Source organism: Mycteria americana (genome assembly GCF_035582795.1).
Source record: "Mycteria americana isolate JAX WOST 10 ecotype Jacksonville Zoo and Gardens chromosome Z unlocalized genomic scaffold, USCA_MyAme_1.0 Scaffold_18, whole genome shotgun sequence".
Lineage (NCBI taxonomy): Eukaryota > Metazoa > Chordata > Aves > Ciconiiformes > Ciconiidae > Mycteria > Mycteria americana.
The window spans coordinates 13,366,036-13,393,385 of NW_027445436.1; the positions used below are offsets into that span (position 1 = coordinate 13,366,036).

At 49.6% G+C, this 27,350-nt stretch overlaps 1 protein-coding gene across 5 annotated transcripts; it reads right to left on the reverse strand.

Moving 5' to 3' along the window:
* Positions 1–27,350, reverse strand: SMAD7 (SMAD family member 7). Of its 5 annotated transcripts, none has more exons than XM_075489019.1 (6): positions 27,017–27,350; positions 26,650–26,840; positions 25,511–26,257; positions 24,889–24,942; positions 19,529–19,600; positions 1–1,232 (listed from the first exon to the last, which is right to left on the reverse strand). In XM_075489019.1, exons 3-6 carry the CDS (start codon positions 26,019–26,021, stop codon positions 694–696), a joined length of 1,176 nt encoding a protein of 391 aa, XP_075345134.1. In that variant the 5' UTR covers positions 26,022–26,257; positions 26,650–26,840; positions 27,017–27,350; the 3' UTR covers positions 1–693. The 5 variants fall into 5 exon arrangements, with proteins under 5 accessions (XP_075345134.1, XP_075345133.1, XP_075345136.1 ...); XM_075489018.1 differs by having other exon boundaries at positions 19,529–19,603; XM_075489021.1 differs by lacking the exon at positions 19,529–19,600.

Below are 27,350 nucleotides of genomic sequence, written 5' to 3' on the forward strand. Positions count from 1 at the left end.
TTTTGTTTAGGCTTAGGCTCCTGTCACTTCGCATCTCAGCTCAAATTATAAAGTACGGGCCATGCACGAGATTTCTCCGCTGTTGTTTTCTCCCCTTGCATCAATCCATGACCATAAAAAAAAAAGCAGTGCAAGGATGTACACAGTGACAAGACGTGAACCCAGCAACAAGAAAAATAAAATAAAAATTAAAAGGGTGGGTAAAAACCTGGTTGGGAAGGTTTTGCACCATCCTTCAGTGGCAACGTGGGGTTAGCACTGCTGGGGAAGGGGTCTCAGTGTCACCGTCACCGGGGATGGCTGGCGGCAAGGGGAAGGTGGTGCATAAAAAATACAGGTATCTTGTTTTATCTAAGAGAAGGAGCTGTAACATATAGCAAGTGGCTTCCAAATGCATCGATCACATAGGATAATCCTTTCAGAGGCATGAAATAATTATTGTATGCGATCCACCCCCGCACCCTTCTCTTGCCCTTCTGAGTTATTGGTCATTCACACTTTTAAAAAATAGCTATATTTATCAAAATACCCAAGGCAAAAAAATCTTTCCATAAGCTATTTCTCAAAAGGGGGGGGGGGAGGGGGACCAAACAAAACAAAACAAAAACAAAAAGTTTGCATGAAAAGCAAGCACTCAGAAGGAAATAATAGCAGCAAAGTAGTATAAATTTCATGAGTCCACTCTGTCTCGAGTCATCGGTTATTAAAAATAACCTCCAACCAGCATGGGCAACTGCTGATAAACTGTCTTGTGTAGCACTGGCCCCAGCCTTTCACAAAGCTGATCTGAACAGTAAATCCGGTCCATGGTTGCTGCATGAACTCATGGTCGTTGGGTCTCTGCAAGCTGCATGCCTTCTCATAGTCAAAAGCCTTGATGGAAAAACCTGGAAACACTTTGTGAACCAGCAACGTCCTGGAGTCGGGGTTGTCCAGTGTGGCCGACTTGATGAAGATGGGGTAACTGCTGCGGTTGTACACCCACACGCCGTCCACTTCCTTGGTGAGCTGGATGCCATAGCCGATCTTGCTGCGGACCTTCTGCACCAGTTGGCTTTTGTTGTCTGAGTTGAGCTGTCCGAGGCAGAAACCATTCCCCTGAGGTAGATCATAGAAGATATCCAGGGAGGGCTCTTGGACAGAGTACAGCCGACCCACACGTGTCTTCTCTTCCCAGTATGCCACCACGCACCAGTGTGACCGATCCCCCGGCTCCTGAAGAACTTGAGAATCTACAGAACAGGAGAAAAAAAGGAAAAAAAGGAGAAATTGAGCACGGGAGCGGGGTAGGGGTGGGGTGGGTGGGTGTGTAATACAACCCAAAAGCAATGCAATGCTGGCAGGTCCTTGCCTGCCCATATCTTCATGATGCTCTCCATGCACACACCAATGCCCATAGCACATCCACCGTTTCCAAAAGCCATGTGTTAAGGCCACTATTAAGACCATTTAAGTTGACCCAGGTTTGGGGGATTCCCATGCTGCTTCAGTGCCTAGCTCTGGTTGGAGTTATGAGTCCTAAATCACCAGGTCCACCTTCAGAAGTGGCTTGAGACCCACCAGCAGCACAGCCATCCCTCACCCAAACCATCACTAGGACCACCTTCAGTGCCAACAGGAGAGATGAGATGCTCCAGCCAGCTGCATCCAGCAAGACCAAACACCCTAAAACCCCTTATTTGCACCCATCAGACGATGGATACATTTCCATAAATAACTATCTACTGTGCACAGACGTTGAAAAAAAAAAAAGAGGTGCTGCTAAGAAAAGCACATTGAAGGTCACCCCATGGGACCAGAGGGGACAAGGACTCGCCTGCTCTAGTTCATGGGGCTTTTCCCTGCCTGTAGGCAGAGCCTGGGTGATGGAGAGGATGGAGACATCGGATGAAGCCCTGACCCGCGGGAAGCACCATCAGACAGCGGCAGGGTGGGAACCAGAAATCGCGCTTGTTAACAAAAATGGCCTAAAAAAACTCAAAAACCCCCCCAGAAATTTGTTCCCGTAGCCCTTCTTTCAACTCCCTTGCCCGTAGCTACCCCGTGCAAGCAGCGAGGATACGACATAGGAGTAAAAAGCGGGGGAAGGGGCTGAGAAACGTGAAAAAGCCCCTTTTCCTGACGGAGGATCCCTAGCAGCCCAGCGCTGCTCAGTGGGTAATTCCTTCTAGCCTCGGTAAGCATGTTAAGACCTGGGAACCATTCATCTCTATAACTGTATTTTAAAAAAAAAAATTAAAAAAAAAAAAAATCAAGCTGGGAATGTGAGTTAGTGAGCACTACCAAAATAATCCCCTGCACCATGGGAGCAGCTATGGGACCAGGGATGGTGAGTGACCCAGCACCCCAAAGCTTTCCCTGCATCACCTTAGCAGGCCCCTAAAACCCCCCCAGCATGAGCAATGGCAGCGGCACACTGGCTGCCCTGTTTTCTCTATTTCTTGCTATTAATAAGCCTGTTTCCCCAGCGCAGGCATTTTTCTCCCATCTCTGAGTTGTGCTTCAAGCCCTGCACTGTGCTTTTAAAAATAAAAAAAAGCCCAGCCACACACTTTTAATTTCCTCATTTCTATGCCAGCAAGGAAAATATTTCTCCAGTTGCTGGAGGCAGCTACTAAAAATGGGCCTGACTGCGTACGCCCCAAAATAGGGACCCTTGCTCCCGGGTGAAACCGGGGATGGGGGTTCCAGCAGCAGGGGGGGTGGTCCCTGGGAAAGCATCTGTCAAGGTGTGCCCCAGTTTGTCCTTTCACCTCCACTTTTCAGTGCCTCCCAAGACTTTGTTGCAGATAATTTTATATCCTGCTGAAACCTGGCACCACGCGAGGGACCGAGGAGGGATGGGGTGGGCAGCTTGGGTTACCTCCCCCCTAACCCAAATGGGGTGCCCCCCACCCAAGGGTGCACCCAGTGGGGCAAGAAACACCCCCAGGATGGCATTTCCCCCACCCGCCCAGGAGATAGAGGAATGCGGGGGGGGGGGGGGGTATGCCCCTGGATCTGGGGGGGGATGCTCCTGGATCCAGGAGGGGGATGCTCCTGGATCCGTCCCCATCTCGACCACCCATCACCCCCCTCCGTCGCACCCTCCCCGACAACTGCCTGCCAGCGATGCTCAGAGCTTCTTGGTTTTTGTTTTACAGCAGTTGAGGGAATTTTGGAGCAACAGCCATTGAACTCTGCTGAAATTCCTATAGGTTTTTATTTATTTGAACATAAAAGCATCCCTTTCAGGAGGAGGCGGGGGAAAAAAGACTTTTTCACCTGATATTTGTGCTTGCATTAGTGAAGACCGAAGACCACTTAACAAATAGCTCATTGCCACTTACAAAGAGTTATTTAATTGCCAGTGCATTAAAAAAACCCAAAACTGCCTTGGCTATGAATGAACAGACCTTTATGGAGGGCTGGAAGTTCATGAATGAATCCCACTAGGTTTTTCAATGACATGGGGTGACCAGGCCTCAAGGACAAGTCTTAGGTAATCTGGGATTTTTTTTTTAAGGAGCCAATGCCAGCACACAGTATAAATATGCCAGAGCCTCTTCTGTTTGCAGGATTCGGCTGTTGACTGGATGTCTAGTCAAAAAGCCATGAGAATATAAGGGTTGAGCTCAGATAAACAGAATCAGGCCTCCTTGCCAGCCGCCACCAAAGCTGCTTTTCACAGTTGTTGGGACCCCGGCGGAGCCTCCCCGCTCCCACCCACCTCCCTGATTCTGGCATCCGCTGGGAAAAGGGGTGGGAAAAGCCGGTGGCATCACTTGGGCAGTGGAGGCAGGAGAGGAGGCTGCAGGAGAGGAGGAAAAAATGATGCAGAGATGCTTCCTACGGGGATGGAGATTTTTTCCCCAAAAGGCTTTTTTGGTGGCAATGACCATGGATCTGGGCAAATGAAGCAAATAGGTGGATTTTTCCCCAAAACACCCTGCTGGGTTCATCTGGACCCACCATCCAACTCCCGTCTCCACCTGCTGCAAACCCACACAAAAACCCAGATCCCGGGAAATTCACAGCCACATCACCCTCAACATGTCCTCATGTGTGACAGCCCAGAAATGGCTGAGAAATGCTTTGGGATTCTTGTTTTGAGTTAAAAGCATAATTTTTACGAGCTCCTCGGAGCAAACACATCCCTTTCTAAATGCCTGGAAAACTCCCAGCAAACTGGGAGCGTTCCCATATTCCAGCAAACAATGATAATGTTTAATGCTATAAACATCCATGCTATTATTTTGTTATTAAGCATTGCTCCTTTTGCTGCTATCATTGGTTTATTATTATTTTCCATGGTTTGCATTACAGCCTGCCTAGGGGCTCCGTCAGGCTCCCCCCAGTGCGTTGTGCAAGCTTATTGGGGGGGGGGGGGGGGGGAAGGAAGAAAAAAACCAAACTGAAAATAAAGCAAGTCTGCCCTCAGGAATTTAGAGATTAGTCATATTGATCACTTATAGTTGGATCTATGGAGAACAGCCGTCCGAAGCAGAGCACATTTCTGCATGAAGGGGAGAAATTAAGGCAATAGTTTGATACCCCAAAATCTTTGGGGTAACATTTTTTGGAAGTTTGGTATGGATGGTGATGAAGACGGCAATGCCCCAGAACAACCACATTATTCAACATCACATTCCCATTGAAAAACTGATTTTTTTCCATATTTTTACACCCTCCTGAAGGGCTGCCCTGACTTTTACCGGTGCATCCCTTGGAGAGGAAGGAGTGTCCTCCACAAAAGCATCATCCCAGCTACTTCCCAACACACCAACCAGCATAAGAGGCTGTGAAGCTTCTCACCACCTGCCTTGACCCTTGCGAACATCAAGCCCTGCCCAAAATTGCTCAATAAAAGGCCACAGCCAGGATTTCTCTAGCTTCAGGTGTGCACATGCTGCCCGTGGGCTCGGGGCATCATCCTGCTCTGGGGAGGGATGCTGCAGAAAATGCTACATCCATACAGAAATCCTGGAGGATGGGACACCAGAGCAATAACCTCAACAAATTAAAAGCTGCTGAAACCAAGGAGGTCCAGATGAAGGTAGGTATGGGAGATTCACCCCATGGAAACACCCAAGTTTATCAGTAATGGGCCCACGCTTGGTTCTCCCAAGCTGTGGCAGGAGGACTCACATCTCACATCGCTTGGAAGTGGCAGAAAATTTCTGGTGTGGCTTTTCTCCTCGACACATGAACACTTTTAAGATGATGAAACCATGTTATCTGTACTTGTTCTTTCCGAGCTCCAGCAGTTTTATTAGTTTGGGAAGAAAAAGTTCTTTTTTCATTCAGGAAGAACCAAAACATTTCAGCAAAACTGAATTTAAAAAAAAAAAAAAAAAACCACAAAACAAAACAAACCAAAACCAATGCAGCTCCTGGACGGCTTTCAGATCTCAGCCTTGTCCCGGCGCCAAGTTCATGAACGTAGAGGGGAGGTGGGCTGGGATCTTTTGTTTTGCTTTGTTTTGTTTTGACATAGCTAAAGGTTTTCCTGTAATCAACCGACCTCCAAAGAAAACAGCAAGTTTAGCACACACTGAGCTATCTCACCCACTGGGACTACTCCCATCTGATCAAGTCAAGAGCTATCTAAATTGTCACTGATATCTGCAAAAATAACAACTCTTTGTCACTGAAAACGGGAATACAACTCCGTTCCTGATTAGGTTTTTAAATGCCTGTAAATGGATCTTTCCTCAATGATATTAGGATTAGACACAAATTAAATTATCCAACTGTAGAAGTGTTTCAAACTACGTATTTATATTTTTTTATATATATATTTATAGATTTATTTTTTTTAAGAGCAGCTTTGACCCAAAGCATCTTCTCATGCTCTTCCTAAACTTCTCATCATCACACCCCCTCCTCTCCCTTATTCCTCTGAGATCCCTGGGGCTGGATTTCCCACCAAACATCAACCCTGACATAACACTCACCATGGCATCATCTACCTTGAACTGCTAACAAAAGTCTCCTCATTTTCATAGAATCATAGAATGGTTTGGGTTGGAAGGGACCTTTAAAGGTCATCTAGTCCAACCCCCCCTGCAATGAGCAGGGACATCTTCAACTAGATCAGGTTGCTCAGGTTTTGTGGTACCTTCACCTGGGCCACTTGCGGAGGCAACACTGCATGCACGACCAATAACCCAACACGAATGGGTAAAAGGCAACAGATAAATTAATGCAGATGCCCACCAAGAAATCATAGCACCAAAAGGAGATTGGTCTTATGGACCTTTCCTAGAAGGACCAGGACCCAGACATGAGCTCCTGGGGCAGCAAGGAGACCTGAAGGGGTGGTGAGATCCCTGCCTGGCTTCCCAGGAGGCAGCTTTCTGCTGGAAAACAAGCAATGTGGGCACCACTGATGAGCAGATGAACCTATGGTCCTTCCTCCTTTATCCGTCAGCACACGCGGAGGGCATCTGTGCTTAAAAGGGCTGGACTGGTGTCAGCACAACGTGTTGTCTGGCCAGGGCCAAGGCTGAGACCAAGCTCAGAGCGTCTCGTGCCCGGTAATCTCTCTTGGCTGACCTTAAGCGGCATTTGTGAGTCCGGGGCAGAGCCATGCCCCCCATCTTCTCCTGCTCGTCGAGACAGAAGAGATGGAGACACAAACCCTGGAGCTTTTTATGGGTTTTTGCATGCTCTTCTTGAGGGTCCTTAGGGCAGCTTGGGGCACTCCAGTTGCAGTTTTGCCCCTTGTGTTACTGGCAAGTGCTGTTTTTGCAGGATCTCAGGAAAAACACACCCCTGAACTCTCACTTGACAAGCAAAAAGGCATTACATCAAGGTGAGGAGAACACCGAGCATGATGTGCAACCACACAGCTCATCAAAGCAAAGAAAAACAGGCACCAAAAAGGGAACTTTTACTTCCTTTCTAGTCTCTCGGGTAATTTACAGGCTACTTGGGTGGGGGAACAAACAAAAAAAAAACCCAAGAAAAATCCTTCAAAGCCAGATTTCCAGGTATGCTTTGCAAAAGCAAAGGAAAAAAATCCAAATTAAAGGATATATCCTGCTGCAGAAAAGGGTCTTTGTGCCTTTAACAGAGTTTGTGGGCAGCCTGGAGACACCACCCACAGCAACGTTTGCCCCAAACCTTTTATATCTCCCTGCACACAAGGGCTAGACAGCTTCAGCTTCCTCACACACACCCCCGCTTTTGATGGCTGGGATGATTTCTGAAAGGCTAATTTAGAGGATGGTCACATGTTAAGCTCCTGTTGTTTGCAGAGAAAATAAACCCTTACCTACTGCAGGGATGCCACCACCCAAGGTGGCCCGTGGTCCCTCCACTGTGCCAACACAAGAGCCCCCAAAGAGCTGGGACAGTCGGTCACGTCAACACATACTTAGGGAGCCCTTAATCTGTGGATTATTGACACGATAGACCATAACATCTCTTTAGGAGCCATTACAGCCCATCGTGTCAGTAGGTACTTATGGAGTCCTTAATCCACGGATTGACAGGCTAGACCATAAATTTGTGTCTATGTCTAATTAGACAGCTCTTATTACTCAACATATACAGTAGTCATGCAGGCTAAAGAGCCTTAAGATTATTTCGTTAATTTATTAACAAGTTGTCCACCCAATCACTTAAATGGCTCCTTGCTCCTAGCAAAATAAGTCAACCTTGCATGAAAATAAATGTCTACCTGAGTTTTCCCCCAAGACTTCAGTTTGCTGAAGTTTTCTAAGGGCTGGTATCCAGAAGCCGAGATGTTGCCAACAGATTTGAAACCTTGCAAGTCTGATGGGGACACAGAGGATAAAATTTGGCAGAAGCCATCAGGGAAAGAGGTCTGGGATTTCCTGATATTTGTAACTAGAGCTTTGGTTCAGGCTCATGTTAGCGGCGACCTACGAGCCTGGGAGTGCTCTGCTCAGTCCCCTGGTGACCCAACCAAGAACTTCCATCACCTTCACCATGGCTGGGAAACCCACTTGTGAAATCAGGACAAAAATGAGGTCAGGTTAGATGGTGGGTAGAGATGACTGATCCCTGAGGACATCCCCTAAGGTTCCCACCCCAACTTGGTGGTGCCTTGAGTCAACCTCCCAACCTGGAACCCAGCCCTGACCTTTGAGGGTTAATTCAGGGATGGGACACAAAAGCAAGAAAACAAACCGAGAAAGGGTCCCTGCAATCATGGTGTTGCAGACCTACAAATCCTCAAGAGCGGGCACCAGTATGGCAAATGCCAAGGCTGGCCCAGGAGGGATGTCCAAGCTTGAAAAATATAGGGTGATCAATATATACATGTGAAGGAAGCCCAGCTTCCTGATGTCCCCTGCATCAAAGGATGGCAAAGAAAGAACCAAAGTGAAACTGCTGAGTTCATAGAGTCCACCAAACCAGAAAATTGATTCATAAACATCCTATTAGTCACTGCTACTGTCTGATTACAGTGATTAATCAATTACCATGGCTAAAAATGACTCAAGAAGAGAAGAAGCTTTTTTTTGTGCCATTTTCTTTAAAAGCCAAGCAAGGCTGCAACTACAAGGGGGAAAAAAAAAAAAATACACAGGCACACACCAAAAATGCCTGTCTCCAGTGGTTACAGAGGAGCCAGCTGACTCCAGTTTCCTCCATACCAGGCTTCAGGCCTCATCAGCCATGCAAATTATAGAGTACCGTGCTGTCTGAAGGCTGAATTTCGACTCAGCTCAGAGAAAAGCCTTAGAGGAAGGGTGGGGATGAAGAAGCCAGCCAAATCCATTCATAATATTTACAGTAAATGGGCCTCTTTGCTGTTGTTTAGTATACAGTCAGTCTAATTATTTTTGAAGTTTTAATTTAAAGAACCTTCTTTATCTGCCTCTCCTTCTGCACCCCTCAAAGGTGTGGGAAAACTTTTCCCTTGTTTCAAAAAAGCAGTAGGACAGGAATCCCTGCCCCAAGCTCTAACCCATCAGTTGGGTGGGACAAAGGGATGCTTCAAGAGGAGAGACCCTTCCAGAGGGGTGCTGCCAACATCCATGGGGTTTTTAAGACCCCCAGGCCACCTGGATAGGCACGAGGGCATGCAGGTCCACATGGAAAACCCCCATAAATCCTATTTTTACTGCATGTGTCCCTGTTGCTGTTCTCCTGTGCTCGGGGGGATGTCCTGGGAGGACTTTCTGGCTTGGGAGGTGTTGCAGGATGCTCCACAGCCCCGTGCACACTCCCACCTCCTCCCCTGCCTTGATAGCAACCCAGAATAATAGCATTTTAATGACAATCAGCCAAGAGGCTCCTCTGGAAAACACAGGAAGCCCAAGCCAGCATTCATGAGATGCTGCCATGCAACCACCAAGCAACTCAGGGTTGGTACCAGCCCCAGCTCCCAGAGATGAGCAAACACTTCTGTGCTTCGTCCTCAGCAGCTACCAAGACACACCTCTTCTCCGCCCATACCCAACCCAGATCTCAACCAGAAACCTGAGAAGGAGAAACCAGCGCACAAAGGGCTCCTGACTTACAACGACACAAATCAGACCTGAGGATGAGCTTGCCAAAATATCTCTCCCAGCTTGGGTTGTGCCGGAGGCTCCCATGACAGCATCCTGCCCATTACCTTTCCAGCGCGGGGATAAATCACCGACACAGATGCCGAAGCCACCAGAGGCCACCGGGCCATGCCAGCCCCGGGGTCACGGCCCCACCTCAACGCAGCCACTGAGCTCAGTTTTAGAGGATGAAGACCTTAAAATGCTTTTGCAATTAAAAATAAAGCTCCACTGTTGCAAAGGGGGGATGTCGCCTGGTACCTGGTGATGCCCCTGGGAGGGCAGGGATACGGCCCCCAGGAAAGCCACAGTTCTCCACTGACAACATGTAGCTATGTGGGTTACATGTTAAAAACCTTGTAAAGACCTTAATAAAAACTGAAGCAGATCTGTCTAGGATTTCCAAACGGATACCTAATACCCAGATGTGTGTTAGGATTTTTTTTTCCCCTAACTGCATTCCATGCACACTCACGGCATTGCTGCCGCTCTTGTTTCAATACCAAAAAAAAAGCCTCTCCCCACAGCACACCGACCTAGAATTCTCCCCAAAGACTGAAAACAGACGTAAATATGTGTTATATGTGTTAAACCCTCCCCCCCCCCCAAAGACCACCCCCCAGCTCCCTTTCCCAGAGCAGCATCCCTTGCAGGGATGTAAATCTATGGAAAAAGCAGGGTTGGAACAAAAGTCCTTTTCACACCCATCGTGCCCCGCTCTGTAACAATTATAAAAACTGTTTAGTTGGGCTGGCATTTGGAGCATTTACTGTATTCCTGCCAATAAATTCCAGTCCTGGATCCGATGGAAAAGGCTCCCCCCCTCTCCCCTCCTTCCCTTGCCTTCATTCCTCCTGGCTTTCTTTACAACCTAATACCCTGTCGACACAGGGCCAGGGCCTACTTAGGGGGAAAAAAAAACACCCAGCGCCAGACTGGAGACAGCATGCAGACTGAAAAAGTTAATCATTACTTCTGTCTGCCTTCATAATCTAATCACGCCTATTCCTAAGAGCAGGCGGCGAAGCATGCTCGCGTACAGGCAGGGTCGCCGCCCAGGGACGGACGGACCAACAGACAGACAGCATCAGCCCCTACCCAGGTAGGGGGCAAGCAAGGGATGGACGGACGGATGGCATTTGGATGGAGTTCACAAGCCTGGCCACGCACACACCCTTCCCCTCGCCTCTCACTTTACTCTGGATTAATAACGCTTAGCAATTATAGAGAATATTACATTCATTAAGTAATTAACCCTCCCGGTGCTCTGGCAGAGTTGGCACCCCCCTTTCACAGACAGAGACCGGCAGAGGTTTGCCCCAGGCTATAAAATGGGACAGGTTGGCAGCACCCGGATTAAAACAAAACAAAACAAAACAAAAAGCTGCTTGTGCTCATCCCACCTCGCTTTTGGTGGCAGCGGCAGAGCCATGTCCCAGGCAGGGACCGTGCCACAGCCGGGGTGGCATCACCAACACCCAGCAGCATCCTCCCACAGGGGGCAAAGCCCAGGGGATTTCAGCATCACCGAGACCCAGCAGCATCCTCCCATGGGGACAAAGCCCAGGGGATTTGGGGCTCGGCACCACCACTCAGCAAACCCAGTACCATACCAGCTGCTCCAGAAAATAACCTTGGCGCAACATCTCAGGTGTGTCAAGGCTTTGTGCTCAACACCCAGGATACATTTTCCATGCTCAGCTGTGACAAAGCACAGGAAAACTACAGGCCTCCGTGTATGAAGATTTATGGGTTTGTTCCTTATAATGAGCTAAAAAGTCTCAGCCCAGCTTCCAAAGAAAATGAATTCATTAGTTCAAACGCAGTGATGTAACTTCAGGCTCCTAACTCCTTTTCCAAATAAAACTCCTGTTATTTGATTCCTGCTTGAAGGATGATTTTATGGAGTTATTTACTCCATCCGCTCTGCCCAGGAAGGTACCGCCAGAGTGCAGCTGCGGGGTCACCGGCAGCCATCCCACATGGGTGAGCAGCACCCCATCTCACTGTTTAATTTCTCAACTATTTTGCTATTTTCCCTGCTTTTCCACTCAAAACCTCACCTTGCACACCAACATGCAAACAGACACACAACTCCTCCAGTATTATTTTGCATCACCCACCATGGAGGGAGCTCCCCCTCGGTGGTGATGCCCTGCAATTTTTAGCATCTATAAATTCAACGCATCGGTTTCCATCACCGAAAATCACCGGATCCAGAGCCAACTTCAGTGGTTGTAAAAGCAAAGGATTTTGAACTTTCACCACCTTTCCAACATCTGAGTTTCTCCGATACAAAACCAGCTCTTATTGATGCAGCGTTGGCGGCTCTACAAACAAAATCTATTCAACCTACATATATGGGGGGGGGGTTCAACTTATATATATAGGTTGAATATATTCAATATATTCAATATAATGAATATATAATGATTATGTTGAATATACTCAACCTATATATACACTATATATAATAATATATATAGAATATGTGCAATATATTGAATATACTCAATATATAATCAATATATTGAATATATTCAACCTACATATATATATAACTTATATATATTCAACCTCTCTATATATATATAACTGTCCATAGCCTCGTTTATTACGTACACATATAGGTATGTATTCGCAATGATGCTCCGAAGGCTAACAGCCTGAGTGTTTCTGAGTTATTCATTTAATGGAGAAATCTGCTTCTCCACCTGCCCAGGTATTCAGGGAAAGCCAGGAAAGCCCACGGGAGCCAGGACTTCACCCCAAAGATGGCTCGCCAAAACCTAGCACCCCACTGGACATCTTACTTCATCCCCAAGGGAGGATGAGGAAGGACCACAGAGCCTGGTACCCACCATTGCACATGGAAGAGCATCACCGAGAACATCACCAGATCTCCTGCAACCACCCCATGGTGCTTCAGCGTTGCCAGCACAACCCAACCGGGGAGCTGAAGCCGGGAGGTTTTTTACGCAGCGAGGTTAAAAGGGTAGAGAAGGGCTGAGCCAGCTCTTACAGGGTGGGGTTTTTTTTTCCCCCTTGCAAGTTAAAACCAAGATAATGACACTGGGTGGGGACCAATTTGAAGGGCTGAGCAGCCAAACCAAAATTAGTCTCCCAGCCAAGAGCTTCCTAGGCCTCACAGTTTGGGGAAGGAAGCTGAGAAAAGGCATGAAAAAAAAAAAAAGATTCCTCAGGAAGCTTGAGCGTTGCGCTCAAGCAAAGGTGACCCTGCTCATCAAATATTTTTCAACATAATAAAAATAAAAGTACTGGAGCAGCCTCCCTTGGAAAAGGGGGGGCCCATGGAATGGGGTTTTTTTCTCCTTTTGTCTCCTTTTCTTTCTCCTCCTCCCCCAGCACTTTCTTTCCTTTCACTAATAACTATGTTTTCTTGTATTTTTTTTTCTTGGGTCTTTCCTCATAAAAGACTGATGTAATTTCCTGTCTTGTCCCAATGTTTCCTGTTAATTAACAGGGTGAAAGTTATCATCACGTATTTAAATAGCTACCCAAAAGAGGGGAGGGGAAAAAAAACAACGGAAAAAGAAAAAAGAAAATAAAAAAGAAAGGGGAGAGAAGGGCTGTCTGTTAGCAAACACCACGTCACATCCCCAATAGCACAAAACCCCCTGGAAAAAGCTTTTTGGACCCGACGGCTTGAGCCCATCAGCAAAGAGAGTCCCCCCAAGGGTGGCTCCCGCGGCAGGTCCGTGCACGGGGGATGCAAACCCCCACCCTTCCCTGAATGGGGATGGAAAATCCCTGCAATGCTTGCCCAGAAAAGCTCTTTTCTTGCATTAAAAAAGTAAAATAAAATAAAGAAGAGATGAGGGAAAAGAGAAGAAAGGAAAAGAGAAGAAAGGAAAGGAATAAAATAATAAAATAAAATAAAACAATAATAAACTGCAGAGAAAGAGGCAGCCTGCAACACCCAAGATGCTGCTTTTATCAAAAGAAGTTAAAAAATAAAAATAAAAAATAAAAAAAAAAAAACCAAAAAAAAAACCCCAAAAAAACCAAGGGGCTAATCCAAAGCCAGTGGGCGGAAATCCTGCAAGATGCAGAGCTCCTTCCCTTCCCCAAACTCAGCCCCACACAGGATCAGGCTGCTCGTGCCCTCCCGTTCCTCAACAGCAGCCGTGACGCAGCTGGTACCCCGGCGGCACTGGAGCCAAGCTGGCAGCCTCAGCATGCCGACGGGGAGTGAAAACAAAGCGATTTAGGCAAAAAGCGAGGGTGGTTAGAACAGAGACCATGCCTCAGCGATTAATAATATCTCAGCGCTGAAAATAAACTGGAAAGGAAGCTCCTTTGTGACAGTAGGCAGGCGGCCAGGCTGCGGCGTGGGTCATTCAAGCTGGCCAGGGACAGTGCTGGGGCTGGGCACCCACCCGCGCCTGGCCCCAGCCAGCACCCACCGCCCAGCCCGTCACCCTCCTAAAGCACTCGGTTAGGGCTGGGGGGGCCTCTACACCCCATTTTTCCCTGTGAACCATTTTAACCCAGCATCGAGGTTTATGGTCTTGGCCGCCACAGTTAGAAATAGGCATCCCCCTATGCTGGCGGTGGGGAAATGCATGTGGTTAATGTTACTGGTTCCTCTAGTGTAAGTGATACCTGCTGGCAGACAGCGGGGATGGAAACGATGCAGCCCACATCCCTGCCAGCCTGGGGCTGCTCCTCTACAAGTGTTTTTGTCCCATAGAGTTTTAAATGTCCCCAACGATCAAGTTGCCGGCACTCATCGGGACATCTTTTGGGAGCAGAGCACCATTTGAATCCCTCCCCGGCAGCCTAACTTCCAAAATTCACCTTTTTGTCCTCGTTCCTCCCCTAAAAAACACCAGGTTGTAGGATAAAACCCGAGTGGTCCCCATCATGGTCCCTACCATGAAGGACTCGCTGGTGGTGGGGTCTTCTGCATTTTATTGTTGACTGCTCTCAAGGCACTGTTTGGTTGGGAAAATCCAGCGGCACCCAGAAAAATGAATTTAATGGAGCTGTACAGGGATGGATTGAAACACTCAGCTTTTATTGGGGGAGCACCTCTGTCATCATTTTTTTTTAAAACCCATCCTAGAAGGGTATCTTAGGAAAGGATCAAAAGGCTCTAGAGCACTTAAAAGTAATTATTAAATGGGTCCTATTTGCTTTGGGGGGGGTTTAATTAGCTAGGAGCCAGAAGGAGGATGCCCCCAGCATCCCTGCAGCAGCACAGGGGCTATCCCAGCCGTGTCCCCGGGGGTGTCCCTGCTTGGCGAGATCCCCCTTAAAAAATACCCCCACGGGGCCAAAGGAGCCGGAGAGGCCAGGCGAAGCCAAGAGCCCCAGGGTCAGTGCCAAACGCCGGCTCCCTCCTCCCTGCCGGCCACGGTCAGATGAGGCGAGCTGGGAGGCTCCTAGTCTGGCAGGCAGCCTGTTTTGCTCCAGAGGCTCCAGTGCTGTCATCTTGGTGTTAACCCCTGATAACCTTGTCCTTTCCAGGACGGGATGGTGTTTTTTAGGTAAGGGGGGGGGGGGGGGGGCTGTGTCTCCAACGAGGCTGGGAAGGAAAGGGTGCAATGCCCTGCGGTGCTCAAAGCAAATAAAAAAATATTAAAAGGACATATGCTCAAAAATAAACCAAGAATAAGTGACTTAAAAAAAATATTCCCAAGCAATTGTTTATCCCTGGGACAAATATACAATCCTAGTTCCACAGGAAGATGTCTCAATTTCAGATTATAATAGGATGCCAATTTGTAAATAAAGGAATTTCACAGGAGGTTATAAACTCTGTACGAGAAGGAGGTGGAAGGAGGGGCGAATGGGAAAACACAGGCAGGACTCTGCCGGAGAAACCGCGCAGGATCCTGTTTACATGGGCGGGGGGAGCGATGGGGAGCCACTTTGAGGGGTGAATAGCTCCAGATTTGGACAAGGTGCTTCTTCCCTGGCGAGCAGATACCAGTGGGGATCAGAGGCATAGTGAAACATTCCCGGCCTGCCCGCGATTTCAGAATGAAATGTCACTCAGCCAAGCGGTCCCTTAAAGCAGATGAGGTCCTACCGCCGGGAGAGCCAGGGCAGGGAGTGATGCTGATGCTTCTGCAGCCTCCAGAGATCTTTTCCCATCTTTTCAGTGCAGAGGAGTTGGGAGGGAGAAACTGAGGCTGCACTTGCTCCAGAAGAGCCTTGTGGGTCTCCCAGCCTCAAGCCTTGCAGAGCCTTGGTCCAGTGCCCACCAAGCACCATCACTCAATGTCCACTGGCTCCAGGAGACCCTGGGGTGGTTCCAGAGTCAGGGCAAGTCAACAGGATTGAGCTGAAATCTGAGTAAACTCTCAGGTTTGGTATTTTATTAATAACCCCTATAAATAAAAAAGCAGCGGAGGTGGCGAGGACACAAGCCAGCTCATCTTGCTTTCCTTCCGTGATGGGCTTCTTGGAGAGCTTTGCTTTGCCAGCAGATCCAGCACCATTCATCTGTCCTGCAGGAGAGCCACCTTCTCGCCCACCGTGGGCACCACAACCTTCCATCAGCCAAGAGCCACAAGCTCCATGCCACACATGGGTCAAGAGGGAGATGTCCGGGGCTGGGTGGAGAGCATCCCATGGAGACACAGCACCAACACCATCAAGCACCATCAGCTCACTTCTACCCTCGGAGCAGAGCCCCTCCATGGGTTGTATGGGAATTCAGCTCCCACCGATGAGATGCCACCAGACCACAGGCCGGCCACCTCCAGGCTCTCCAAGCATGGCTTTGCTTGTTTGAAAGAAGAGTCATCACCAAACACATCTGCTGGGAACGAGTCATCTCAAAATATAGGAAAAACACCCTCTGCCTCCTATTTACAGAAATTACTTTTATCTCCAATGGGATATTTTTGCTTTCTTCTTTAACCATGTTGAGGATACAAAGGATCTGGACTGGTAATACCTAAGCACAACTATCTCAGTGGGAGACACCATGAGCAGGAGTCCTGACCTACCCACAGAGTGACCACTGAAAAATAAAGATATAAGAAAATAACTAAAGGCAAGAATATGGAAGCGAGAGCCAGCACCTCAGGGGAGCGAGGGGTGCATCAGCTGGAGAAGGGGATGGCTGGGGAAGAGACAGCAGAGGTGGGATGAGAAGAGCACACCAGCACGGTGTGAAGGACTACCCAATATTGCATTCCTGGGCCAGGAAGGAGAATAGAAAGCGGAGGGAGGGAAAGAGCAGCTCAGATCAGTTATCGCAAGGGGGAAAACACTCCCCATACATCCCCCCCGGCCGTGCCGCTCCCCCTCCCACATCCTCTAGCGCCTCTGGTATCCATCAATGAAACTGCCTTCAGCCTCCAGAAGGAGATTGCGACTCCGGCGGTGGCCGGACCTGAGACTCCTCATCATCAAAGGATCCTCATGGAGAGCTGCAAAGGCGCTCACTTCCATGCCCTTTTTAATGCTCCTCTTGCCATCATCCTCTCAATCCCCCCATGCGGTTTCCCTGCCAGAGTAGCTGTGAACCCCAGGCTGGCCCCATTCCCAAATTCTCACTGCCGAGAGCTATCTGCCTCACTAAATCCTGCCCTTCCAGCCTCCAGACGTTAGGGCAGGTCTACTGACTTTGAACACCACTACTACACCAGCAGCCACTGCCCATCACTGGTGGCCAAAGCCTATGGTGCTATAGGAACCCACCACCACCATCCACCCATGATGTCTTCTTCCTCAACCTCCTGCTCCAGCTTCCAAATCTACCAAAATTAGGGGTTTTTTGCTTTTCTTAAAGCCGTCCTTTCATCAAGGAACCGCAAATCCAGCCCAGACAGCCCTGGTCTGGAGGGGATGAGGGATGCTGGATCCTCCACCCAGCATCACCGATTCCCATCTGCCCAAACTTAGATAAGACCAAGCCGAAGTGCTCCCCATGTACCCTGCCAATAACTCATTAAAGCCCTCTTCAAATACACCCTTCTGCTAACTAAAATATGCGGGGGGGGGGTAGAAAAAAGGAGAAAGTGAGTTTTTGGAGGATCACTGCAAAGTGCATTTATTTTCCTTTCTCGACTGGGTCTCTCCAGTTGGGAATTTTCAGCGCTGCACTTCTGCGCGCAGAAGGGAGATGCCAATAAATCAGAGCAAATTCAAAACAAATGCTCTTTCACATGGAGGCATTCGGCTTTGTTTCAGGGCTTGGGTAGCTAACCGTATCCCTTCATGAGTCAACTCTCCTATCAGCTCCTCATTAAACTAAATGGCTACAATTACATTCGGGGAGGAAAGAAGAGCGGTTAATGATTGTAAAAGGTTCTGTTTCCAGGCTTGGGGGGGGAACCTTTGATAAGGAAGACAAAAAAAAATCCAATCCAATGAAATAATAAAAATATAATAAAATATGTTTAAAAATGCATTTTCAGGAGGAAACGTGCTTTCTTTTGGGGAGGAGGCTCTATTAAGGAGCTGGGGCTCCCCTTCCCGCAGCCCTTCGGGAGGCACCGGGAATGAGTCATGTTATTTCCTGCAGCCCAAGCCCCCACCTCTCGCCTTCCCTTTGGGAGCAGAGCAGCCAGATGAGATGTTATCAATAGGCTGAACCTTACAGAAAGCCCCCTTTTAAAAGCGAGTACTTCCTCTGCTTATTTCATGTGGTATCCTGTGGAACTGAACTCTCTCCTCCCCTCCGCAATGGGTGTATTTCAGGAGGAAAAAGGGAAAAAAAAAAAGATCTAACAACATCCTTATTGTGTTGTTTTGCTTCTTGTCTTTTTTCTTTTTACAGTCTCTTTTTTTTCCTTTCCTAAAGCTATAGGCTCCAACAGCAAAAAATAAAGACAAATCCAACAGTCTTCTGCATTAAAAAAAAAAAGCAGCGACAAGTTTCTCTGTTCCCTCTCCCCCTCTGTTTGATTAATTCTCATTAGGGCCTTTGAACAAACAATATGCTCCCCTCTCAAATAACAGACAGGGTATATATTACACCCAAAGAAAAACAAACAAGGCTCACTTAAAGACATCCACACCAAATGCAATTCCTGGAGATAGGCGGGGCAGATGCACGCGCGTGTGGCCACCGCCGACCTATTTCTGAAATTCCAGTTTCAGGGCGATGAATAAATCATAAATCATGGAGACATCCCCACAAAGGAAAGCACCTTCAAACATCAGCTAGTACATGCAGGTACATGGTTTCAGACACTTTAATCCTGGTAGAGACAGAGCCCAGCCACAGAGTTGGCCAGTCCGGGCTGGGAGATGAGGTGCTGGAGACCTCACACCTTGGAAAAGGTGTTGTGAGTTGGACTAGATGACCTTTAAAGGTCCCTCCCAATCCAAACCATTCTAGGATTCTATGAAAAGCCCAAGAGGGGTGGGGAAACCACCTTCCAAACCCCCATCCCATAATGGCACCTGGAGGCTGAAGGAGATGGCAAACAGGAAAATGAGGGAAATCATAGAATATCTCAAGTTGGAAGGGACCCATAAGGGTCATCGAGTCCAACTCCCCCTGCAACGTCTTCTGCAAAAAACGGGGTCACCTTTCCTCCCCAAGCACCATGAGCCTCACACATGAGATGTGGGATGCTGGTTACCCTACCAGGAGCAAAGCCCAAGCACAGCTCTCATCCCAAAGACAAGAGGTGCCACCACCAAGTCAAGGAGAGCTTGACGCCGAATCCTTCTGGAAGGCATAACCACACGTGCTCTGATAATCCATGCATCCAAACGAACAGGTGGTCAACATCACTTTGTCTTCCCCAACACGCCTCTTCCTGCCTCACTCCAAAAATGAATGGAGCATAAGGCTGGAATTCAAAGGAAATATGGGCTTTCGGGAATGGAGAACCTCGCCTGGGATTTCAACACATCCTCTGCATGAGAGGTACATGGCTGCTACTGAAATGAAACCTAATTCCCCCTTCGAGCACGCCTTTCTCAACGACTCACATCCCCAAAACTCCCCAGCATCACTTCACCTTCCGTCAGGACCCTCGGTCAACGCAACCTGTGGCCAAAATCAAGGGCAACAAGAGATGTCTTACCTGAAAGCCCCCCAGGGGCTAGACAATTAGTTCCCCCTGTTTCAGTGGAGGAAGGCACAGAGTCTGGACAATCTGCTGGAGCAGAGGAAAAGAAGAAAAAAATCAGTATGTAAGCAGTTCTTCACAGGCTCCCAGCATCGACACAAGCAGAACACACGTTCCAAAGGGTTTAGCAGGAAGCGACTACTAATTGTCTGCGCAGAGATGGTAGTTCATCAAGAAGCATCCACCCTAACTTGTCACCTCAATCAAGGCTGTGTGCTGCGCTTCATCACCAGCCAACGCCGATTATAGAGTGGCAAAAATTACAGACTGGCTGCCACCTCTCTGGCCAAGTCACCGGGTAATGAGATCAAGGTTGTCGTCATTCTGTTGTAAGCAAGCTCCCAAAAATGCTTAAATCATGGCTTTACACATCCAATTTAGTCAACACCTGTAACTCACCGAAATGGGAACCGAAAGGGAAATGTCTCATTGCCACCTTTTTGCAGCAAACACTCTATCTTTGTGTTCCCCCGCTCAATTTTTGTCACTGCCAGCTGCTGGCAGATCTTACACCCCGCCGTCACCTCCTGGGACAGGCGGGCAACTGGATCTACTCCTCCATGCACCATCGAAGTGCAAGGGCAAGGTAAGATCAGACACCCCGTTAGAGGCTTCTCCTGATGCATGGAGGCATTCGAGCTCAGGGTTTGGACTGTTCCATCCCAAGCCTGCTCCTCCAGGTGACAACAGCCAGGAGCCAACACCGATCCCCTGGTCCTACAGGCAAACTCCAGCTTTTTGGTCACTACCATGGGGGAGAGACAAGCTCAAGGACACTCCATGTCTGAGAAGATCCATGAAGTTCACACAACCTTCTGGTCCTCAGCAGGTTCTCGGGGACTTTAGGTTTCATCAAATTTGGACTCCCTAATGACATCATTTTGCTCACAGCTGTATCTCAAAGCAAGGGCCACCACCAGGAGAGCTGAGACAATCTTCTCCCTACTGATAAAGTCATTTTTCCAGATTTCATCCCTGAAATCCCAGTGAAAAAGAAATTCCTGTCTGCATAACCTCATTTTATCAGAGTAAAGTAGAAGCCCTAACAGGAATATACAGTTTAACAGGATATACTTAATCAAACAAAAAACAATAGGGGAGATAGGAAATGGACTTACTTGTGAAATACTGTATATGATACACTCTCTAAATGCCTTGTCATGCTTTCTATGCTTTAAAGAAATATGCTTTTTCTTTTTTTAACCCTTTCTAATTCAGACAGAAGATTCCCCATGCCCCTTCCCTGAGATGGCTTCAACTGCTTGGGCTACAGATGCTTTCTGAACGCAGGCTGGACCGCCCTGCCCCGCACTGGGCTCCATCTGCCCCCAGTTACAGCTCCCTGATGAGGCCCTGTGGGATAAAGGACATAATTCGCCCTTTCCATGTTGTCTTACTCTAGGAATCATACGTGACCAGGTCCTCTGTTAGCACACTGGACAGGATGGCAGGAGACAATCCTATCCTGACTTAAAATGCATAACCCTAGCAATGGGGTGATGCTGGCGTTACGGCAGCACTGCTCCAGTTTGACTCCAAATCCATTTGCCATTTGGCATTTCTGCACTGAGGCTGAAAACAAGGACAGACTCAGGGCCTCCCTAAACAGCTGGACCGCTCCCTGATCCACACTATCCATCAAAGGAAAGCCTAAGTGTGCTTTCATGACTTCTGTACAGCTGTCAGCTCCCTCCCGTGTCCCATCATCCAACAGCCAGTTCCCTTCATCAATTTATTACCCTCTGAAGTCTCTTTAGAGGACACAGAGATGATGCACCTTGACTCTAGACCAAGCGTGATGGTCAGGTGTAGGCTAAGCCCAAAAGCGGGACCCTCCTAGGCTCTCTGCTCTACACATGGCTGGTTTCATCCTTGTACTCTTCCCATCAACCCACAGATCTGCCAAGGGCTCTCGCTAGTAGGGGGTACTCAGGCTTGTTTTATTTTCGAACCAGAGAGGTCATAGGATCAGAGGTAGGATCAAGCCAACTGCATGTGAATCTCCTCCCAAAACTGCCTTCCCACAATATAAAACCATCACGGAGACATACAATTATTCCTGGTGGCCACCAGCCCAACCTTGCAAGGTGCCGAATAGTTCCTGGAAGCTGCCAAACCTCCAACTCCCCTGAAAGTCGATGCCACAGGAGGGTATTTGGCTCTGCAGCAACATCTCAGTGGGTTTCCTGCACTCTCATACTCCAGCACCACCGGAGCACGATGGACACAGCCACTTGCAGCCCCTTGTCCCACTCAATGATGGGTCAAAACATCTGCTTGAATTATTTGGGGGCACCACTATCCATCTTCCTTCCAACACAGCCGCAAGTGGCAGCTCCTGCAGGGATATCGGTGATGCTGAGCTCCCACATGCCTCCAGGATTGCAGGGTGAGCCTGGCCCCATGCAAGCCACCGTCACCCATCCCTGCAACTGTCCCGTGTAAGGAAGAGGGAAAGTCCTTTCCTTGATGAATGAGCAAGCCACCGTCACCCATCCCTGCAACCGTCCCGTGTAAGGAAGAGGGAAAGTCCTTTCCTTGATGAATGAGCAAGCCAGCCTGGACTTACGGCCTTCCCACAGGTAACCCAGCTGTCAAGGGCAGATCTTCCACTCTATGGCAAGTGCACAAATACCAGATCTATTCTATCAACACACAGTCTGATGTGGCATTTCACTGCCTGCAGCAGACCCCCAGCTCCCTGTCCAACCTTGCTTTCCTCCAGTCAGCAACACAGCTTGTCTCAGCCTCCATCACCTCCAAAAAAAAATGTAATCCCCATCATAATGGTTTTAAACTAAAAGAGGGGAGATTCAGACTGAATATAAGGAAGAAATGTTTTATGATGAGGGTGGTGAAACACTGGAACAGGTTGCCCAGAGAGGTGGTAGATGCCCCATCCCTGGAAACATTCAAGGTCAGGTTGGATGGGGCTCTGAGCAACCTGATCTAGTTGAAGATGTCCCTGCTCATTGCCAGGGGGTTGGACTAGATGACCTTTAAAGGTCCCTTCCAACCCAAACCATTCAATGATTCTATGATCATGGGCACTGGCGACCGCTGCCAGAGCCTGTGCTGGTCCGGGTATTCCTGTCTGTCTGTCCATATGAAGCACTTACAAGACATAGCACTAAACACTTAAATATTTTTATTACCACTATCATGCTTGATGGAAAAGCAGAAGTTTCCTGCTGGATGCACGTTCCCAGCTCCATTGGCAGATGCGGTTGCCCAAGTCTAAATGGAGGGACCATTCCCACCTGAGGTCCTAGGGGAGAAGATGGCTCGTGCATCAGCCAGGTAAAAGGCTTCACACCTTCCCATTGTCATCTACTGTCCCTCTTCTATCTAGCCAGCCCATGGTGAGTAATCCTCAACATACGGATGGGAAAATGCTGCAGGAGATGGCACCGATGCTGGGACAGGAAACCCTCGGTCCCTCCACAGAGGAAATGCTGAGAAACCCTGAGCTTGCAAAACCCACCTGCAACAACAGACTTCCAGGCTCCGCTTGTGCCTGTCGCGGCCCTGTTACTCAGAGTTCAGCTGCCAAATGGATTTTTATTTTAAAAAGGAAAAAAAGGAGGACTTTTTGGTGAGTAACCCAGTTGTTTCTGCATTTCCGATGGGCAGTGTTAATCACTTCCTATTGGCCAATAGGAATAACTCTTCCTTTCAAAATGGCACATTCGTGTTCTGTGGCTTTTCTGTTTACACACATTTTGCTACCTTATGTCAACACTTGCTAATGAATACATATATCACTCAGCTAACTGAAAATGAGGTCCTGGCAGAGGCAGATTAGATGTTTAAACCCTGCTAATAGATTTATCCTAACATCTTTACAGGAAACCGAAGGCAAGCTTTAACCCTTCTCTCCTGCAGCTCCGAACCCCTTTGCATCCCGTGCCAGGATCATCATTGGGTAGAAACAAAGGCAATAAAGGCAGAAATATAAACTTTGGGGGGAGCATTCCCCAGCAGGGGGAATGCAGTTGAAACGATGCCAATCTCACCCAAACCCACAAAACTTTGTGACCCAGCAGACCCTCAGAGTATATTATGGAACAACCCTTCTGCATCCCAGCACGTGCTCGGGATGTTGAGCCTACTCCGGTATCCCTCTCTCATTCATGAGCCTTTATCTCCTGGTTTTTCATGCTGAGGCAAAATATTTAATGCTTTGCAACCCAACTGTTTGTTAAACAGCTTTGCTTATTTCCACAAGGCATAAAAAGAGTTATTAAGTGTTTCTTGGAGGGGAAAAACAACAGTCCAGCCTGCAAGGGAGTAGTAGGCAGGATGGGACCCCACAATGGTATCCTATGTGTCCGAAGCAACCTCAAGTTTGGGGTTTCTTCTAGTCCCAAGAAACTGAAGAGCAGCAATTTTACAGAAACTGCTCTTTTGGCCAAAAAAAAAAAATTACCTGATATTGGTCTTCAGAAATACATCTGTCTTTGCCTCCCTGCACCGCCGTGCCCCTCCTGCCTGCTGTGACCAAGGGGCATGACCACAGAGACCACCATGCTCCAGCCAACACTCCAGATCCACTAATCCTCGGGGAGCCAGGAGGAGCTGCTCCTCCCCGAGCACCCCCTGTTTCCGATTCTCCCCACCTCTCCTCCTTCTTCCAGCCCGATTTATCTCACACCCGGCGAGCTCACTGCCAACCAAGAGTTTATGCAGACAACTGCAAAAGAGCTGGTGCCAGCCTCAAATGGGCTTCTCCCCGGCACCCTGACATTCAATTACAAGCAACAGGCATGCAGAGCCGTGCTAAAAAAAAAAAAAAAAAAAAAAAAGAAAACCAAGTAACTTTTCACCCCCCTTTCCTAATTTTTTCAACCTGACAAGGCGGGATTAGGCTCCCTTAAAACACAGAAAGATTTCTACCAACTCCATTTGTCAAGTCTCATTGGGATTCCCAGCCATCAGGGAGATGCTAGCCTGAGCTGTGCTGGATCCCAACCTAAATCCCTACAAATTCACTCAGGGGCACGGGAGCAAGCAGCACCACTGCCATTTACAACTGGAGCCCATGGTTTCCCTGGCTTTCCAAGTGACTTGAGCAGCGAAGGCCTGTGCTGCATTGCAATCCCTCCTAAAGTTTCCTGCCAGAGTTTTAAAATCCTACTTTGTGCAGAGGGTGTCTTAGATAAATTATATGTTAATTCTTCCAGGGGTATCAGAAGGTACAGAAGCATGCAAGCAGCCCAAAAGCGAAATGCATCGCGGCGTGACAAAAGCAGGAGACATTTCCCCTGAGAAAGGGGCTGTTTTATCTGCAGTCTGCATTGAAAAAGTCCACTTACCAGTTGGTTTGAGAAAATCCATTGGATATCTGGAGTAGGGTGGAGGGGGAGACTCTGGAATTAGAAAAGTACAGAGAAAATAAAGGCTGAGCCATGAGAAAGGAAAAAAAAAAAGAAAAAAGATAGGAACTTATGATAACAGTAGCATTCTTTTAGCAAAACTGTTTGTCTTAGCTCTGGGGGTTGGAGGCAGGGCAGCGAGGCGGTGACTGCCTTGATATTTAGCTGTCAGATAAACAAAAGGGGCCGTCTGGCGCCAGTCTCCCTGCTATCTGCCGCTCGGGCTGTCTGATCGGGGCCTCCTTGGCTCGGCGGAGCCGCGGCAGCGCCGGGGCCGACCGGCCGCGCCAGGCGGCCCCTAATCCCCCGGCACCGCGCGGGGACGGCGGGGAGGCAGCACCGCCCGCCGCGGCCCCCGGGGGCGCCGGGGGAGGGGGGAGGTCTCACTCCCTCCCCCAAATAAAAAAAAAAAATATAAAACACGGGACCGCAAAGGTTTTTTTTGTTGTGGGGGCTTTTTTTTCCCCTCTGAAAAAAAAAAGTTCAGTGGGCAGGGAGCCGAGCGGGGCTGCATCCTCTGCATCCCCATCCCCGTCGCCCCCCGCTCCCCCCCGCCGCCTACCTAGGTCGCAGAGCCGGCTGAGGTGGTGCGGGTTGCAGCAGACGAGGTCGGGGTGAGCCTTGCCGTAGGATTCACAGCAACATAACCGCTTCACTTCGGAGCAGTGGCGGAGGTCGGGCCAGCGGAACACCTTGCAGAGCAGCACCGGCAGCGGGTACCAGTACTGGCCCAACCGTGAGTCGGCCTTGGCAGGCAGCAGGAGGCAGGGGGTCCGCGCCGCGCCGCGGGACTCCACAGCGTGCAGCAACCCCTCCAGCTGCCGCTCCTTCAACCGCTTCAGCACGGCGTGGGTCAGCGCCTTCAGTTCCGCCTCCGCGCCCGCGGACGCCCGGCCGCCGCGGCCCGCCTTGCCCGGGCAGCACCCGCGCCCCCCGCCACAGACATGCGCCCGGGCCTCGGCCGCCGCCGCCGCGCCGAGTTCGCCCGCCGCCGCCTCCTCCTCCTCCTCGCCGCCGGGCGCACGGCTCCGCCAAAGCCGCCGAACGAGCACCGAGCGTTTGGTCCTGAACATGCGGGACGAGAGGAGGGGCCCCCGGCTACAAAACGGGCATGTCGTCCGCCGCGCATGAAGGGGCCGGGAGCCGAGACGCGGCGGCGGGCAGCGGCAGGCGGCGGGCGGCGGGGGGAAGGCGGCGGCGGCGGCGGGGCCGAGGCCGAGGCGGGCTGTGGCATGCGCCAGTCTCCGCACTGGGGCCGCGGGTCCCGCCGCCTCCCGCGGGGGGTTGCGCCGGCCCGCGCCTCTGCCCGCTGCGAAAAACAAAAAAATAAATAAAAATTTAAAAATTAAAGGGGGGAGAAAAAAAAAAAGGGGGGGTGAGCCGCTGCTCGCTCTGGCTTTGCCCAAAAAAGAAAAGAAAAATAAAAAGCCCGTCTACAGTCTGTGGCGCATCGCGCTGGAGGAGGCGGGCTGAGCTTGCCGGCGCCGCGCCACCCTGCGCGGCTGCGGAGCGCGGCTGGAGCCGCGGGGGATCCTCGGCCTCCTGGGGGCCGCAGCTCCCATCAACCCGCCAGTGCTGGGGAGGGGGGGAGAGACGGGATTGATGCGACGCAGGGCAGAATCAAAAGATAAAAATAAAAAAGCAAGCCAAAATGATGCCTATTAAAAAAATTTAAAAATTTTGAAAACCCAAAACACCAACCCTAAGATTTGGACGTCGGAATCGGTTTAAGCATTTGTCACAAAAGAGAAGAACAAGCGCATCCAGAGTGTTGTATCCCTTTTTAAAGCCCAGGTCGTCCTGATGCGGGGTTTGGGTTTTTTTTTTTCTCCTTCTTCCCAAAGGTTTTAATCCACACACACACACACACACACGGAGTCTTGATCCGGCTGCTACGAAAAGAAAGAAAGAAAAAATAAAAAACAAGTGGGGCTGTGTCCCCTCCTTCCCCAGAAGCGTGCTGCCGGCGGGGGAGAGCCGGGCTGCTCGCCCCCCGCTCCGCGCCCCTCCGCGCCGGGGCCACTGTCAGCCGCCGCCTCTCCCGCCGCAGCTTCCCGGCGGTGCTTACATGGGTGCGGGGACAGCCCGCCGGCGACCCTCTCCGTGCTGCCGGCGCGTCTGGCTCGGTGGTTTGGGTTTTTTCCTTCTCTCTCCTCCTTCCTGCCTACCTTCCCCTCCTCCTCCTCCTTTCTTGGTTTTTTTTTCCCTTTTTTTTTTTCTTCCCTCCGCTCGGTGCAAAGAGGCTCCCTCCCCGCACCGCGCCTCCGTCTTTCCCTTGCTGCGGGGGAGCCCCGGCGGCGGAGCCGGGCGCGGCGGGAGCGGAGCCCGCAGCGGCGCGGTGCCTGCGCGCTCGGCCGCGCCCGCGCCCGCTCCCCCCCCGCTCCCCCCCCCCCCGGCGGCGG